The 13,412-nt window shown below is 42.4% G+C and overlaps 5 protein-coding genes across 7 annotated transcripts in view; 4 read left to right on the top strand and 1 right to left on the bottom strand.

The window, feature by feature from the left end:
- The window catches only part of LOC120831139 (single-stranded DNA-binding protein 2), a 42,363-nt gene extending 40,734 nt beyond the window's left edge, over positions 1–1,629 (top strand). For both annotated transcript variants that reach the window (XM_078086761.1, XM_040196304.2), the window contains one exon: positions 6–1,629. In XM_078086761.1, the coding sequence (XP_077942887.1) occupies positions 6–35 (30 nt within the window). In that variant the 3' untranslated portion in view covers positions 36–1,629. The remainder of the gene's footprint in view (positions 1–5) is intronic.
- Positions 1,630–2,188: 559 nt separating this feature from the next.
- LOC144386299 (saxitoxin and tetrodotoxin-binding protein 1-like) lies at positions 2,189–5,063 on the top strand. Its single transcript, XM_078086762.1, has 6 exons — positions 2,189–2,610; positions 3,684–3,826; positions 3,958–4,025; positions 4,251–4,379; positions 4,483–4,578; positions 4,671–5,063. The coding sequence occupies exons 1-6, from the start codon at positions 2,491–2,493 to the stop codon at positions 4,757–4,759; spliced, it is 645 nt and encodes a 214-aa protein (XP_077942888.1). The 5' UTR covers positions 2,189–2,490; the 3' UTR covers positions 4,760–5,063.
- Positions 5,064–5,949: 886 nt separating this feature from the next.
- LOC144386300 (uncharacterized) lies at positions 5,950–7,422 on the top strand. The gene is made up of 6 exons (XM_078086763.1): positions 5,950–6,186; positions 6,317–6,459; positions 6,561–6,625; positions 6,710–6,838; positions 6,923–7,021; positions 7,122–7,422. Exons 1-6 carry the CDS (start codon positions 6,082–6,084, stop codon positions 7,133–7,135), a joined length of 555 nt encoding a protein of 184 aa, XP_077942889.1. The 5' UTR covers positions 5,950–6,081; the 3' UTR covers positions 7,136–7,422.
- Positions 7,423–8,517: 1,095 nt separating this feature from the next.
- LOC120831140 (alpha-1-acid glycoprotein 1) lies at positions 8,518–10,796 on the top strand. Of its 2 annotated transcripts, none has more exons than XM_040196306.2 (6): positions 8,518–9,407; positions 9,513–9,658; positions 9,813–9,874; positions 10,035–10,145; positions 10,222–10,323; positions 10,584–10,796. In XM_040196306.2, exons 1-6 carry the CDS (start codon positions 9,150–9,152, stop codon positions 10,616–10,618), a joined length of 714 nt encoding a protein of 237 aa, XP_040052240.2. In that variant the 5' UTR covers positions 8,518–9,149; the 3' UTR covers positions 10,619–10,796. The 2 variants fall into 2 exon arrangements, with proteins under 2 accessions (XP_040052240.2, XP_040052241.2); XM_040196307.2 differs by having other exon boundaries at positions 8,546–9,407; positions 10,035–10,124.
- On the bottom strand, positions 10,767–13,351 carry f2r (coagulation factor II (thrombin) receptor). The gene is given in 3 exon segments (XM_040196302.2): positions 10,767–11,088; positions 11,090–12,228; positions 13,087–13,351. Coding segments are annotated over 3 exon segments (1,338 nt in total). The 5' UTR covers positions 13,208–13,351; the 3' UTR covers positions 10,767–11,010.
- Between the last annotated feature and the right edge of the window lie 61 nt (positions 13,352–13,412).

Below are 13,412 nucleotides of genomic sequence, written 5' to 3'. Positions count from 1 at the left end.
TGCAGTATTCCCCGAACATGACGATGAGCGTGTGAAGCCTCTGGAAGCAGATCTGCTTCAGTCGCAGAGTGACCCGGATCAGTGAAAAGCAGAAAGACAGGATGTGATGTCATCGAGGCCAGTGACTCTTCCTACACCGCCAACACACATTTGCCCCAGGCCCTGTCCTCCTACTGTCCCCCAAACCCTCTCCCCTCCATTGTTTCTGTCCACGTCTCTTCTGTCCTATTTCTTCTGCTGTTCAAAGTCGTGACTCTGCTACGTTCATCAGTTCTTCCTCTGCAACTATAAGACTGTACAAAGCAACCAAATTGAAACAACCCGGAGGAGAACTCTTTGCAAACAAAGTGAATGAGGCTGTGCAGATACGCTGGTTGTCACGTGTTATATCTTTACATCTTGTATCTTTTCTTGAGAAAAGCGAAATGGAGAGACTTCACTTTATATCGGGTAGTTTTTTTTATATACAATTCCCAAACCCATGTGGAAAATTAAATCTCTTCAATCATTATTTGCAGAAAGGGTTTCCTCACAACCTAAATATTTGTCTCCATTTGTAATATGAAGTCACATTTAGTAGAAACAGTGCAGCAGAAACAAAGACTGTACCGTATGCTGAATTCACCAACAGTGAGTTTTAGCATTTCTGAATTTAACTTTCTGTTTGGGAGAAGAAGAACGGGTTGCAACGTTGCAGAAAGTTGCAGTCTTGTTTAAATCGTCCTGTTGACTGACTGTTCAGAGAGCAGCAAGCATAAAACAAGCAAGAGGATCTGCACAAAAATCACATAGAACCGACTTTCAAAGGTTTTTCTTACTCTTAATTATGAAAAACACTGTATTAGTTCCCTTTTGGAGGATCATACATTTTGTTTACTGCAAAAACAAGGATGTTTAGAAATGGGAAATCAAAAGATATTTGATTTTTTTATTTAACTATATTATCAATTAAGAAAGGACACTGAACCTGCGCATGTTTTCATAGTTTCTTTTGTTGCTAAGGCCTCTCTCATCTCTTGTTACTTAAACATGTATCATTTTACATATTGGAGTCACAGTAGCAAAGTTATATAACGTGTCTTATCACTTTAGTCTCTCATACTTAATTGCCATCCGGATAAACTGTGATCTTATTGTGAAGTGAAGGGTCGCTTGGTACAGAAAGTGAAAATATGCTGGTGTTTTACTTTTTTTTTTTTCGCTCCCCAAGATGTACTATCATCATGTAGAAAAGGTTGCTATGCCTGTGAACATCCTCCTCTCCTCTTCCTTACTGCAAAGTGTACAGCTGACCAATGTAGCTCCTATATCTTGTATGTGTATTTGATATTATTATTATTTAAAAAAGAATCTGGAGAGAATTATTGCAAAGGGAGGGATGGATTGATGATGCACCATCACAACTTAACAGAGGTATTTTAATTTGCTTTTCTGTTAGATTGAAGCCATAATTGGGAGTAGAAGATGCATTTGTAAATTGGATCATGTTTTCTGTTTAGTGGCAGTACGTGAGACTCCATTTGTGATGTTCAGTTTCTCTTTTTTTATTCTTGTATTATGTTTTTGTAAATACACAGAGAAGTACTTCATGGGTTTTGAATATGCTAGTATAAAACTTCTCTTCCCTTATTAAAAGTGTCAACTCTTTTCATTGGTGCGGACGGCTCAAGCTGCTCTCTTCGTTGTGGGGACGACGTGGGAACAGAACTCGCTCCCCTTCCGACTTCCCCACTTCTTTAATGCAGCTGTTCAAACCATTTCAAAGAGCCGGTGAGCAGCTAAGCTCAACACATTACGTCAATGCCTAAACACGCGCACAAACTACAGGAACAGTGACGTCTCGCAGGTCTATGTTAAGTTAGGGAGGGTCATAACAAGATTGTGTTGTAATATTGGTAAGACTTTGTAAACATCAAAGAAAGGCACTGACCTGTGGGGCCGATGCCACACAGTTGCACCGCGGTGCTGCAGCAGCCTGCTCGGTACGTTGGTCAAAGAAGCCGTTACTCTCTTTACAGAAGAGTACGGTATGAAATACATCTGTTGAATAGAATATCTTCTACAGAATCTTAAGATGAGTGACTATTACAAATAGTAAGAAAAATAAAGGTAATAATATTAGATACTTTTACAATTTGTGTTTGTGTGTGAATGTGTCTTTCTTTTTTATTGTTTTTGTGTAGGTGAGTGTGAGAATGTGTCTTTCTTTTTATTGTTTCTGCCTTTGTGCCTGCGTGTGACTCTGTGCAGGGGGATGTTCACATATTAAAAGATGCAGGGGTCTTGTTATTCAGACTCTGCCAGCTGGCTGTTATGCAATGGGAAAACTAGGACGAGACCTTGCATACGGGAAGTGAAAAGGGAAGATGTGTGTGTGTGTGTCTGTGTGTCAGTCCACCATTACAACACTCCTCGTGGTTCCTTAAGGAGGCTCTCGCTAGCAGGGTCCCTGACTTACTTTTGCTCTCTGGCTGCCTGCTGTCTCGAGCAATGGATGCACAGCTGGTCACAGCTCTGCTGGCTCTGCTGGCTCTCACCTCCCTGGGTGCTGCATCTGAACTGGACTGCAAAGAGCTGGTCAAGCCTTTGGTACTGGACAGCCACAGCCCCGTGAGTATCCGCACTCATTTGTCATGATATATGAGGAGGCTTCGTAGCACACTGCTGTGTGATCATGTCTTTAGTTTGAAGATGTTAAGGATAAAATCAAGGTCCATCCCTCCTCGGCAGGCTCTCTGTTTTGCACTGGACAAGAAAGATTCTGCCACATAATAGTTCAAAAAGTGAGAAGCCTCTGCTGCCATCTTCTACGTGCATACTAAGCATAAGTGGAGATGCATTATATCGAATTCTTTTCCATTTTAGCCATTATTTTCTTTATTTTGTTTTTAGTTGTACCATTTGTTCATTCCATCAGTCCGGCTGACCGTGGATGATTAGAGCGATTAGTATTTCACATTTTTTCACATTTGGTATTTGTGTGAAAGTAAATTATTCAATATAATTGATAATCACTAAGATAATTCTCAAAATAAATGAAAATCATTGCACATCATTGCATTGTCAGCCTGAGCTAACAGGGAACAATAATCAACCAAGTATCAGAATTGATTCACTACTTAAGACTAAAGGATTTTGAAGGTTTAACTTTGTGTGTGTACCAGCCAGAAAACCCTTTTTCTACTTGCTGTGGCACATTTGTTTTCATACTTATTTTTGTTTATTTAATCTATTTTCAAATTTTGTGGACTAAGTGTTGCACTTCAAAAGAAAGTTGGTCAGGTGGTTTCCTGTTGGAACGCGATCGGTACCTGTTTTATGTGCAGTCTATTTATAAACCGCTTATTTTTAGGTATTTTTACATGTTTACATGATTTCTGAGTTCTGATTCTGATTAGATGACGCTTTTATTGAAAGCGACTTACAATAAGTAAGACAACAGTTGCACCGCAGCGAGTAGTTGCAATGTTAGTAATGCAGATCAGTTGATGTCATAAAATCCCCTCCACAATCCACTCATTTGAGTAAAGATTTTGCTGTGAATTTGGAAGCTGGAAAGCAAAAATTGAAGATTGAAAAACCTTCACTATTATATAAATATTATACTACTCTGATCACGCGATGGCACAGAGAAGCAGCCCAGTGATGTGAGTGATCTGTGTGACGTCTCGCCTCTGTGTAAGATCTATGGCAAGTGGGTGCTCCACGTGGGCTCATGGGACAAGCCCGGTCTGAAGAGCGACCTGGTGACGGTGAACGGCTCCTGGGTGGATCTGTCGCCTTCCTCAGACAGCGGAGTCATCTCCATCTACTGGTCCGACCGCCTGTAAGGACGCTGCAGACAATTTGTTATGTCCTACTTTTGCTCTCAAGCGAACGATAATGGTTAAGATTGTATATCGAAAGGTAGATGCTAATTACTTACTCCTTTTTATCATTGTGTTTTTGCTGTTGCAGAAATGGAAATCGATGCCTGCAGGGATTAGCCAATGCCACCATCACAGGGATGACCAGTCACACCACCTGTAACTATCTCCATCAACAGCCCTCTGTAACGCGCTAATGTTCTGTGGGTGATGCAGCATGCAGCCCAATAGTCAAGTAGATAGTTGCAAAAGGATTCCAAGTACATTTCATCATTTTATTCTATGTTTTTTTATTTTCAAATTGAAATAAAAAAGACAACCTCATACTCAATGCATGCATTTCGGGTTCATTCATTTGAAGCCTTTGTTCCCGATCTGTCACAGTTAACATCAATGGTCACACTTCATATCATGATGGGAAGTACTATGAGACCTGCGCCGACTGCCTCCTGTCTGAAGACACCACTCTCCTCCCCGATGGAAAGTCCAAGGGACGATACCTTTACCTCTTTAGTAAGGATAGTTCTTCCCCTTACAGGAACTGGATAAAAAAAGTATAGAACTTGATTATTTGTTTCTTATTTCTGTCTGCTTTCCTCCGGCTTCTCTTTTAAAGCACGAACCGGCACTTTGGAGCCATCTGAGTTGGAAACCTTCAAGAAGCAGGCTGAGTGTCTTAACTTCCTCCCAGAGTACCACTTTGGAGGAACAGGTCAGATATCATTTTCTTTCGTGCCAAATCATCCATCAAACCACAACTTCGTGCCGCCTTCTTCACCCATTGATATTTTTCTCCTATTTCAGAACTGTGTCCAGATAACAGGGTCCCCGCTTTGCCTTCTGCGGAGAGTACAGGGGATAATCAAACCGACGTTGAGCCTCCTGCAGAGTAAACCACAGCAAAGAGATGTTGTAACGCTCTGAACAGCATCCACTCACCCAAACTCATCAGCTTAAAATGTGCTTAATAATGCTGTAATGACATCTGCATGCGCTGTGGAGTAACTTTTTGTCATTCTGTCATTGCCTCGATTCAGCAGCAGCAACGCCGTTTGACCTTTTATTTAGTTTAATAAATGTGGTATATGAAAAGAATGTGCCGGACACACAGATGGCTGAAAATCCACTTAAACGCCTCGGTCAAAGTAACTTTTTCCAATTGCTTATGTGAAGTAAATAAAACGGCTCTCAGTCCCACTCTGTGTTGTGTTCTAGTCATTTATTTCTCCCGTTGTTTAGAAAAAATCTTTGGTTTTAGAGCCCCGACTGTTTCCAAATTCCAAGAGGCAACACACTTCTAATCTAATCTAATCCAGACACTTCTAATCTAATCTAATCCAGACACTTCTAATCTAATCTAATCCAGACACTTCTAATCCATAGACTCAAAATGAAACGCTTCCCAAAAGTAAGGCAGTAGAAAAAGAGATGTACAATATGCATCCTTTGATTAAATATTATACTACGATAGGAATTTAAGACCCTTTTATTTATATATTATACCATGATATTTTCAAGACCTTTTTATGACGTACTACAAGTTGCAATTTCTCATGAAATTCAATTACATTTTCAAGTTTTATTCATAAAGTACATTTTTATGCCTTTTTTAATGACTCATGCTGTACTATATTGTGACATTTTCATGACAAAACTTTCACTTTGTTAAAAGTTTTTTTTTAACAGTTCAATGAAATATTGATTCAATACCATTATATCCATCCATCGATTCCATCCATTGATTTCAACATATATCCCATGATGCATTGGATCAATACGGTCAGATCTGACTGTGTGTGGAGCCCTGCTGATCTCAGGCACCACAAACAATGGTTATACCATAAACATTTACCCCGTCCTCACGTTCTGCAGAGTTGCTGTTGGGCAGCAGACGCAGTAATGAGCATGATAGTGAAAGTGTAATAAATAATGTAGAGATTCCTCTTTTTGGTTGTTAAATAACGCTGTAAGTCGTGCCCGCAGGCAGTCTGTGCATGTCAAATGTTGCACCTGCTCTTTGGTCTCTTACGAAATGCATATGAATATTTATTACACAAACCCACTGCTCGCTGTAGTTCACTCCCCAAAAACGTCTCCTCCCAAACAGACATAGAGCAGCGGTCCAGAGTTTATGTAACTTCTAGTCTTCAAGAGGGCCTCTCTGCAGAAACAGTGTTCTTTCTGGCTGTGGTTCCTGTGGTTTGGACGTCAAATCATGTGGGTCCAGTGTTGTTTAGCTCTGCTGGCTCTCTCCTTTGTTACGGCTTCATCTGATCCGGGCTGCCAAGAGTTGCTCAAACCTCAGGAGGATCGCAGCAAGGTATGTTTCCCTCGGCATTTACGTCTGGTCCAAACAGGCTTCAACATCTGGGCTCTGATGACTCCAAAATTACGAGTCCTTCTTTGAGTTAAAAAATGTGTAAATGAAAACTTTGCACATCTGTGTACAGATTTATGGAAAATGGATCTTCCATGCTGGAACGTCAGACAACGAAGAGCTCCTGAAGGAACTGAGGACTTTAAACAGCTCCTGGATCGAACTCTCACCCATACCTGATAGTGAAGACATGACCCTTCGCTGGGGAGACAAAAAGTAACTGTTGTTCTTTTGAAAACTGAATACAACCAATGCTGAAGGCAGCTGGCGAGACTTACTGCATTATAACATTTGTTATGTTGAACTCTCCTTACCAGGGATGGAAAATGTCATGGCGGAGGCATACATTTCACCTTTGCTGAAAACATCACCACGGTGACGTGTAAGTAAATGATAAACATGCACTCTAATCCACACTCATTACAAACGAGTTACGACACTTGATGGTGTTGTTCGTGTTTAACAGTTCACTTGAACGCCTCTGATCACGAGCACGTCGGGAAGCACCTGGTGACCTGCGCCGACTGCATCCTGTGGACGGACACCAAGGTGTCCACGGGGGACGGCAGGAACGGCAGGAACATCTACATCTTCAGTGAGTTCAGAGCTGCGTGATATGTGTCTCACTTAAAAATAGAACTCCCCAAAACCCACCTCACCACCTTCCACTGCCCCGCAGCAAAGACAGGGAAGCTGGACCTCCCCGATATGGAAGTTTTCAAGAAACAGGCTGCGTGCCTCAACTTCCCACCGGAATTCCACTTTGGAGAATCCACAGGTGAGATGCTGATTCACCGCTGCACAAACCACACTAAGGAACACCGTTCATGCAACTTATTCAGGTGCTTATCAACTCGATTCCCTCCTCCTGTTTTCAGATCTGTGTCCTTAAGAGAAGGCGGCTGCGACTCATGTGTAGGAGGAAGAACAATAGAGATCTGAAGTTACTCTCTGACCTAAATTTGATGGAAGTATGCTCTCCTGGATGTGTGTAAAACTCACACGACCACACGTCCGGAGGGATGTGAAGAGAACACCCGTTCTGTTGTTAATCGTGTTTGATTGCTGTGTTAAAGAGAGTTGAATACACTGAATTCACACTGAATGTTGAAAGCGTAACTTGGATACAACTTGAATGCCTTTTTCTGTCATGCATTAAAAGCTCAATAAACACAAAAATGTTTGCATGTAAAAGATTATTTTATTGTAGAAGAAGAGATCAATCTATCAACAGAAGTCCATTCTTATTTAATTCACAGGTTTGTCAAACCTAAAGTAGCACCAAGGTACAACTCAGATTGGGATTAACGGCCATCTATACCCATGTGGTGCTTTGTTGTTCTTCACTATTAATGTGTTGTCTGTACCAAATACGATGTTTGTTCATGAGTGTACTTGCTGCCAGAACACCCTAAGCAATAGTTCAATGATCGTCTTTTTTATACTTAAGTGGAGGAAAGTGGCATCGAGAAAAAGCAAGAACAGCAAGGGAAGAGAAATGAAAACAACAACAAAGCCACAGTGAAGGAAATGGAGCCTCTCTCCGAGGTGGAGGTGATGTGTACAGCTGACAAACAAATACAAACCCTGAACGCAGAACAGGAGGTCAAAAATTATTTTAGAAACAACAAAAAACAGGAAGTGAACATTTTTAAGATACAAAAAACCCCACATGGAACTCATTGCTTGAGAGAACTGGAGCTGTTTTACAGATCAAACCTTCTTGATACTGTGAAGCACAACTTGTAATTCATTACCAGCATGTTGAAACAAACTCTCAACATATCAACATTTCAAAGGTCTTTTAGTTTGTCAACTTCAGATAACGAGAGTTACGTATGTAAGTAGTTCACCTCCCCCCGGCCTGACGGAGACAATAAGATACTTTTCAAAGAAGCTGATGATCTTATATTTGGTCAATACGGTACTTCTAGAAGGTATTTTGAATGTTTTCAAGCCATTTCTTTAATAACAGATGACAGTGGAGTAGGCTTGTGTGTGTGTGTGTGAGAATGTGTCTTTCTTTTTATTGTTTCTGCCTTTGTGCCTGCGTGTGACTCTGTGCAGGGGGATGTTCACATATTAAAAGATGCAGGGGTCTTGTTATTCAGACTCTGCCAGCTGGCTGTTATGCAATGGGAAAACTAGGACGAGACCTTGCATACTGGAAGTGAAAAGGGAAGATGCGTGTGTGGCCCAGCCCACTATTACAACACTGGTTGGTCTAGCTGGCAGGATCCCTGACTCATTAGCGTTGCTCTCTGGCTGCCTGCTGTCTCCAGCAATGGATGCACAGCTGGTCACAGCTCTGCTGGCTCCCACCTAGGTGCTGCATCTGAACTGGACTGCAAAGAGCCTCTGGTAACGCTTTGGGGCGGAAAGTTTCCCCTAAATAAGCTAATGCTTGCAAATTTCGACCCTTTTTTTTGCAAAAGCATACGACAGAGAGCCGACTATGGAGGCGTAGCTCAGCTGGACACTGGGTGCAGCCAGTTGGGAACAATGTTGGCCAGAAATGTAAAAATAAAACGTTCTGTTGTTTTTGACCGTCTTTGTCCATACCTAGCATATTGATTACCTGGTAAACTGAAGCCATGTTCATTTTAAAAGAGTTTATTTGTATACAGTACAGGCTAACTTCTGCAGCACAGAAACTTCCACAAAGACTGTTGCTGGGTAACGTCGTCGTTAGGGGGAGAGAGATGACGTCAAACTTGTGAACTGTCGCCACAAGGAGTCGGACACGCAGAGAAATAACTTTCCCTCAACTGAAGAAAAGCCGCCTCGGGTCCTTTTCAAATGTCAAAGACGAGTCTTGAGGTCTTTCGGGGGCAACTCTACGGGCGGCAGAGGATGGCTCAGCTCAGCCTTTCAATGCTGAACTAAAGAAATCTGCATGGGTCTGCATGGCAGTTGCCGTCACAGGTGCATTTGAGCATGCAGAAGCCACCTCCTCCCCATTTTGTTTGGAAACCCAAGGGGAAAATGGATCAGCGTTAGAGGTCCTCTGCCGTGCTGCTGACTCTCCATCTCATCCTCCTCTCTGTCTGATCATGTCTCTGCCTGCTGTTGTGGTTCTGTTGGCTCTCGCTTCCCTCGGTGCTGCATCTGCACCTGACTGCAAGGACCTGCTCAGACCTTTTGTACCAGACGACCCACAACAGGTAGGTTTCCCAAAGATATTTGATTTCATCTGAAATGCATATAAACGATAAGTACATTCAGACAGCTTTGACATAGTTGTGTGCATCTTGACTTTTTATGTGAAGATTTTTGGAAAATGGGTGTATGTGATGGGAGCCGGTGACCCGAAGCCCTACCACAAGGCATTGGAGTCTCTGAAGAGCTCCTGGATAGACCTGTCCCCAACTTCAGACGGTGAAGTTGTGACTCTACGATGGGGAGATAACTGCTTGTAAGTTTGCTCCTTTATTTAAATACTTTGGGCAGAATCATCACTTTATACATTGTTAATTGAAAAAGTTAACCTTTAAAATATTGTGCAAACAGCATCTTAAATTTGTAGCTTCTAAAAAGATATTCTGTCACCAAATGTTCTCGTTTCTCAGTAATCGGTGCATCTTTGGGGAAGTGAATGCAACAGTCTCAGGGAATGCCACCACATTTCGTAGTAAGTGGCACATGAAATGTGTGTGTATATATATACGTATATATACACATACATATATATATATATATATATATATATATATGTATGATTAAGGACACAGTGCTGTATATCCACTAAATAATATTGGAGAATAATAGTCTGCATTCGTCTACTTTTAAAGAAAATCTTTCAGGCCACAAAGGACACGTTCTACAGACTTGCTCCGACTGCCTGCTGTGGACAGACACCTTTCAGAACGAGGACGCCACTGGTAGATACATCCTGCAGTTCAGTGAGTTCCTCGTTGGTTTAAACACAGTTGGTCAGCGCTTTAAATGTGGTAAATCATTTCTATTATCTTCTATCAGCGAGAACCGGAAAAACTAATCCCGAAGATGTTGATCTTTTCCGGAAACAAGTCGGGTGTCTGAGCTTCCCAGAGAACTTCCACAGCTACGATGGTGAAACAGGTGAGTTGATCTGCAGCAAACTTTAATGTCTAAAAGCAAAGCTGCCCCTGTGACTCCAAACTGCAACACACACATAACTTGGCATACAATAGATTTGTGAAGTAAAATGTTTACATTTACATCCAATGACACATGTTACGCAGCTTAAAGTTCATGAAGTGCAATGCACATGGTGAGGAAATGGAAATGCTTTCAACATTGTCCATAATGCTGAGAGAAAATATTTTCTATTTTCGTTTTGTTTTAATATTTTGTTTCAGAGCTCTGCCCCGATGAGAGAGAGAGAACACCGTGAACAGCAATACAAAACACGGAGAAACAGCAACAGAAGTATTGTAGAAAATATGTTATAATGTAGAATTTTTGCCTTGATTGAATTATGTATGTTGAGTTAGTTTGCATACATACATTTATAATTACATTCTCTTCAATAACTTGTAATGTTTTTCAGATTAAAGCTCTTTTATTATTAACTGTGTATATCTTAAGACTCCACACACAAACAAGACTATGAAACAAACATCTAAAAGAATGACATGTTATGTGCTATTTACACTACAGTCGGGTATATTTTGTGACACCAAAATAACAGGTAATTGAATTCAAATGGCACTGGATATACCTAGTATTTTTATTATTGGCATAAACTCTTTAAACCAGAACCCACAGAATAAATATCAAAGTGTCTCAGAAATGCATCCCGGGTGACGCCACCGGCCTGCCGCCGTGGCTGCTCTCCATCTTGCATGACCTGCTGACGTCTCTCTTCCCGCCTGCTTGTTGAGCTCCGTATTCCTGAGCTGCTCTTGGTTTGTGCCCGTCGGCGACACCTGAGCAGCTCTGCCACCTGCTTCTGGCACTGAGAGGAGGCAAAGTAGTACAGGACCGGGTCCAGACAGCAGCTCAGGCTTCCCACGCACGTGGACAGCAGGTAGGCTTGGTAGGAGCCGTTGCTGGACCTGTGGGACAACTGAACGTAGTGAACCATCAGGATGACGTTGGTCGGCGCGAAGCACGCCACGAACATGGCCAGCACGGCCGCGGCCATCACCGCGGCTCGCGTCTTCCTGAACCGCTTCTCCGCCTTCGCCGCCGCCAGGGCCCGAATAATACGGGCGTAACAGACGCCAGTGAAGGCCAGCGGCACGAAGAAGAAGACAGAGGAATAGATGGGGAAGAAGTAAAGATAGTGAGCTCGTAGCTTTTCCGAATCCTGCACATCGTGGCAGGTGGTAATGCCCAAGTCCGACAAATGGACGGTCTGCCCGGAGACGAGGAGAGGCGACGCTCCTCCGAGGGCCAACAGCCACATGGCAGCACACGCCGCCGAAGCCGCCCGAGGGCTGCGCCACGTCAGGGAGTCGATGGGGTACACGACCGCCAGGAAACGGTCAACGCTGATACACGTCAGCAGCAGCACGGAGCAATACATGTTGCAGTAGAAAGCCGCGGTGACAACTCTGCACATGAAACAGCCGTAGATCCAGTCGTTGCCATGGTAATGGTAGGCGATCTTGAAGGGAAGGAGCAGGCCGAACAGCAGGTCAGCACAGGCCAGGTTCAGCATGTAAATCGCCGCCGGTTTTCTAGGATGGACTTGATGCATGAACATCACCACGGCGACGAGATTGAGGGGCACGCCAACAATGAAGACGAGAGTGTAAACGGTCGGGACAAAGGTCGTTGTCAGGCGACCCTGAAGGAAACCTTTGGTTTCCTCAGAGACAAAGAAGTGCTTCTTGGGGTCGCGGTGCAGACCGTGTCTTTTAGCCGATTCCTCCGCCGACTCGGAGCCGGAGCGTTCGTCATCGGTCAAACTGTCCAACGACAGGTCAACGTAGTCTACAGGCTCAGCGCTGACTGCTTTAAAGTGACCAGAGAAGGTCCGAAGGAAGGACACTGAGCCTTAGGAGAGACAAAGGGAAACAATACGTTTTCAAACTTGCTTCCATGTGATGCGTTATTTAGTCATGTGCAAATATAACATCATATAAGACACACACACACAGATTTTTTTGTCGTCTTTGAATCCAAAAGATTGCCATGACTAATAATCTACAGACAACACGGTTTGTTTTTCTCATTCTATAGAAGTCCAGAAATAAAGGAACTGTGTTGTTTTTCGAAGTTGGAGAAAATATCAAAAGATAATTTTCAGAATTTCTGACCTTTCACAAATCTTTAACATATGTCAGTTGTAGAGTGGCAGGAGTTTATCAATCGATTGTTTGTGAAACCATTTGGTTCATTCATAATTTGGTCATGGAAGACTGCATTCAGATAACTGCAGTTAGTGAAAACTGTAAAACCCTATTGTATTTTCTCCCTACATAAAGTATTATCAGTAACTTATAAACCAACAAAAAATGTATTGGAGTAACCATTTAAATATATTATACATATAAAACTGCACTTCGGGCTAAAGTAAAAAAAAAAACACCACCAACCTAACTAACCAAGCACACGCCGTTTATGATGAATGCTCATTTTTGAAATAAACCTCCCCCCCCCAAAAAAAACAACCATTTTAACCTACAGTAGAATAATTACAGTCACGGTGAATAACTGCAGATATACACTTTAGTAACAATCTGCAAGTGCTGAACAGACAAAGCAACTGTTCAAACAAGTTGCCTCATTTAGTTTGTTTAGAGGGATGATGTGTTCATGCTAACCTTTATGCATCTGTAAAACCCAGCAGGGTACAAGCCTGTAGCAATACATAAACATAGTACTCGGTTTATGGGTTAGAAAGCCACTTACCATTTTGTGAGGCGAGTGCTAAACTCTGGAGGGAAAACACCGACACCAGAATATTAAGGGGCTTCATTTCTTCAACGTGTATCCTGCAGACAGGAAACATGTACTCGCGGGTTGGAATCATCAGTCTGAAGAGTTGAAGTGTTTTTGTGTGCCAGCATCAAACATGTTATTACTGAGTGGATGATGCTCCGCCTCCCCTCACTACATCTCCGCCCCATTGCGGTAAACTATTTGTACCAGCGTACGAGGTGAGAGGCAACAAATAACTGAGGACATGTGTAATTTATTATGCACATTGTTCAAACATTAGAAATCACTTATATACG

The sequence above is a fragment of the Gasterosteus aculeatus genome, chromosome 13 (genome assembly GCF_964276395.1).
Source record: "Gasterosteus aculeatus chromosome 13, fGasAcu3.hap1.1, whole genome shotgun sequence".
Classification (NCBI taxonomy): Eukaryota; Metazoa; Chordata; class Actinopteri; order Perciformes; family Gasterosteidae; genus Gasterosteus; species Gasterosteus aculeatus.
Note: the sequence above shows the minus strand (reverse complement) of the source record. Positions and strands in the feature narration are given on the sequence as shown.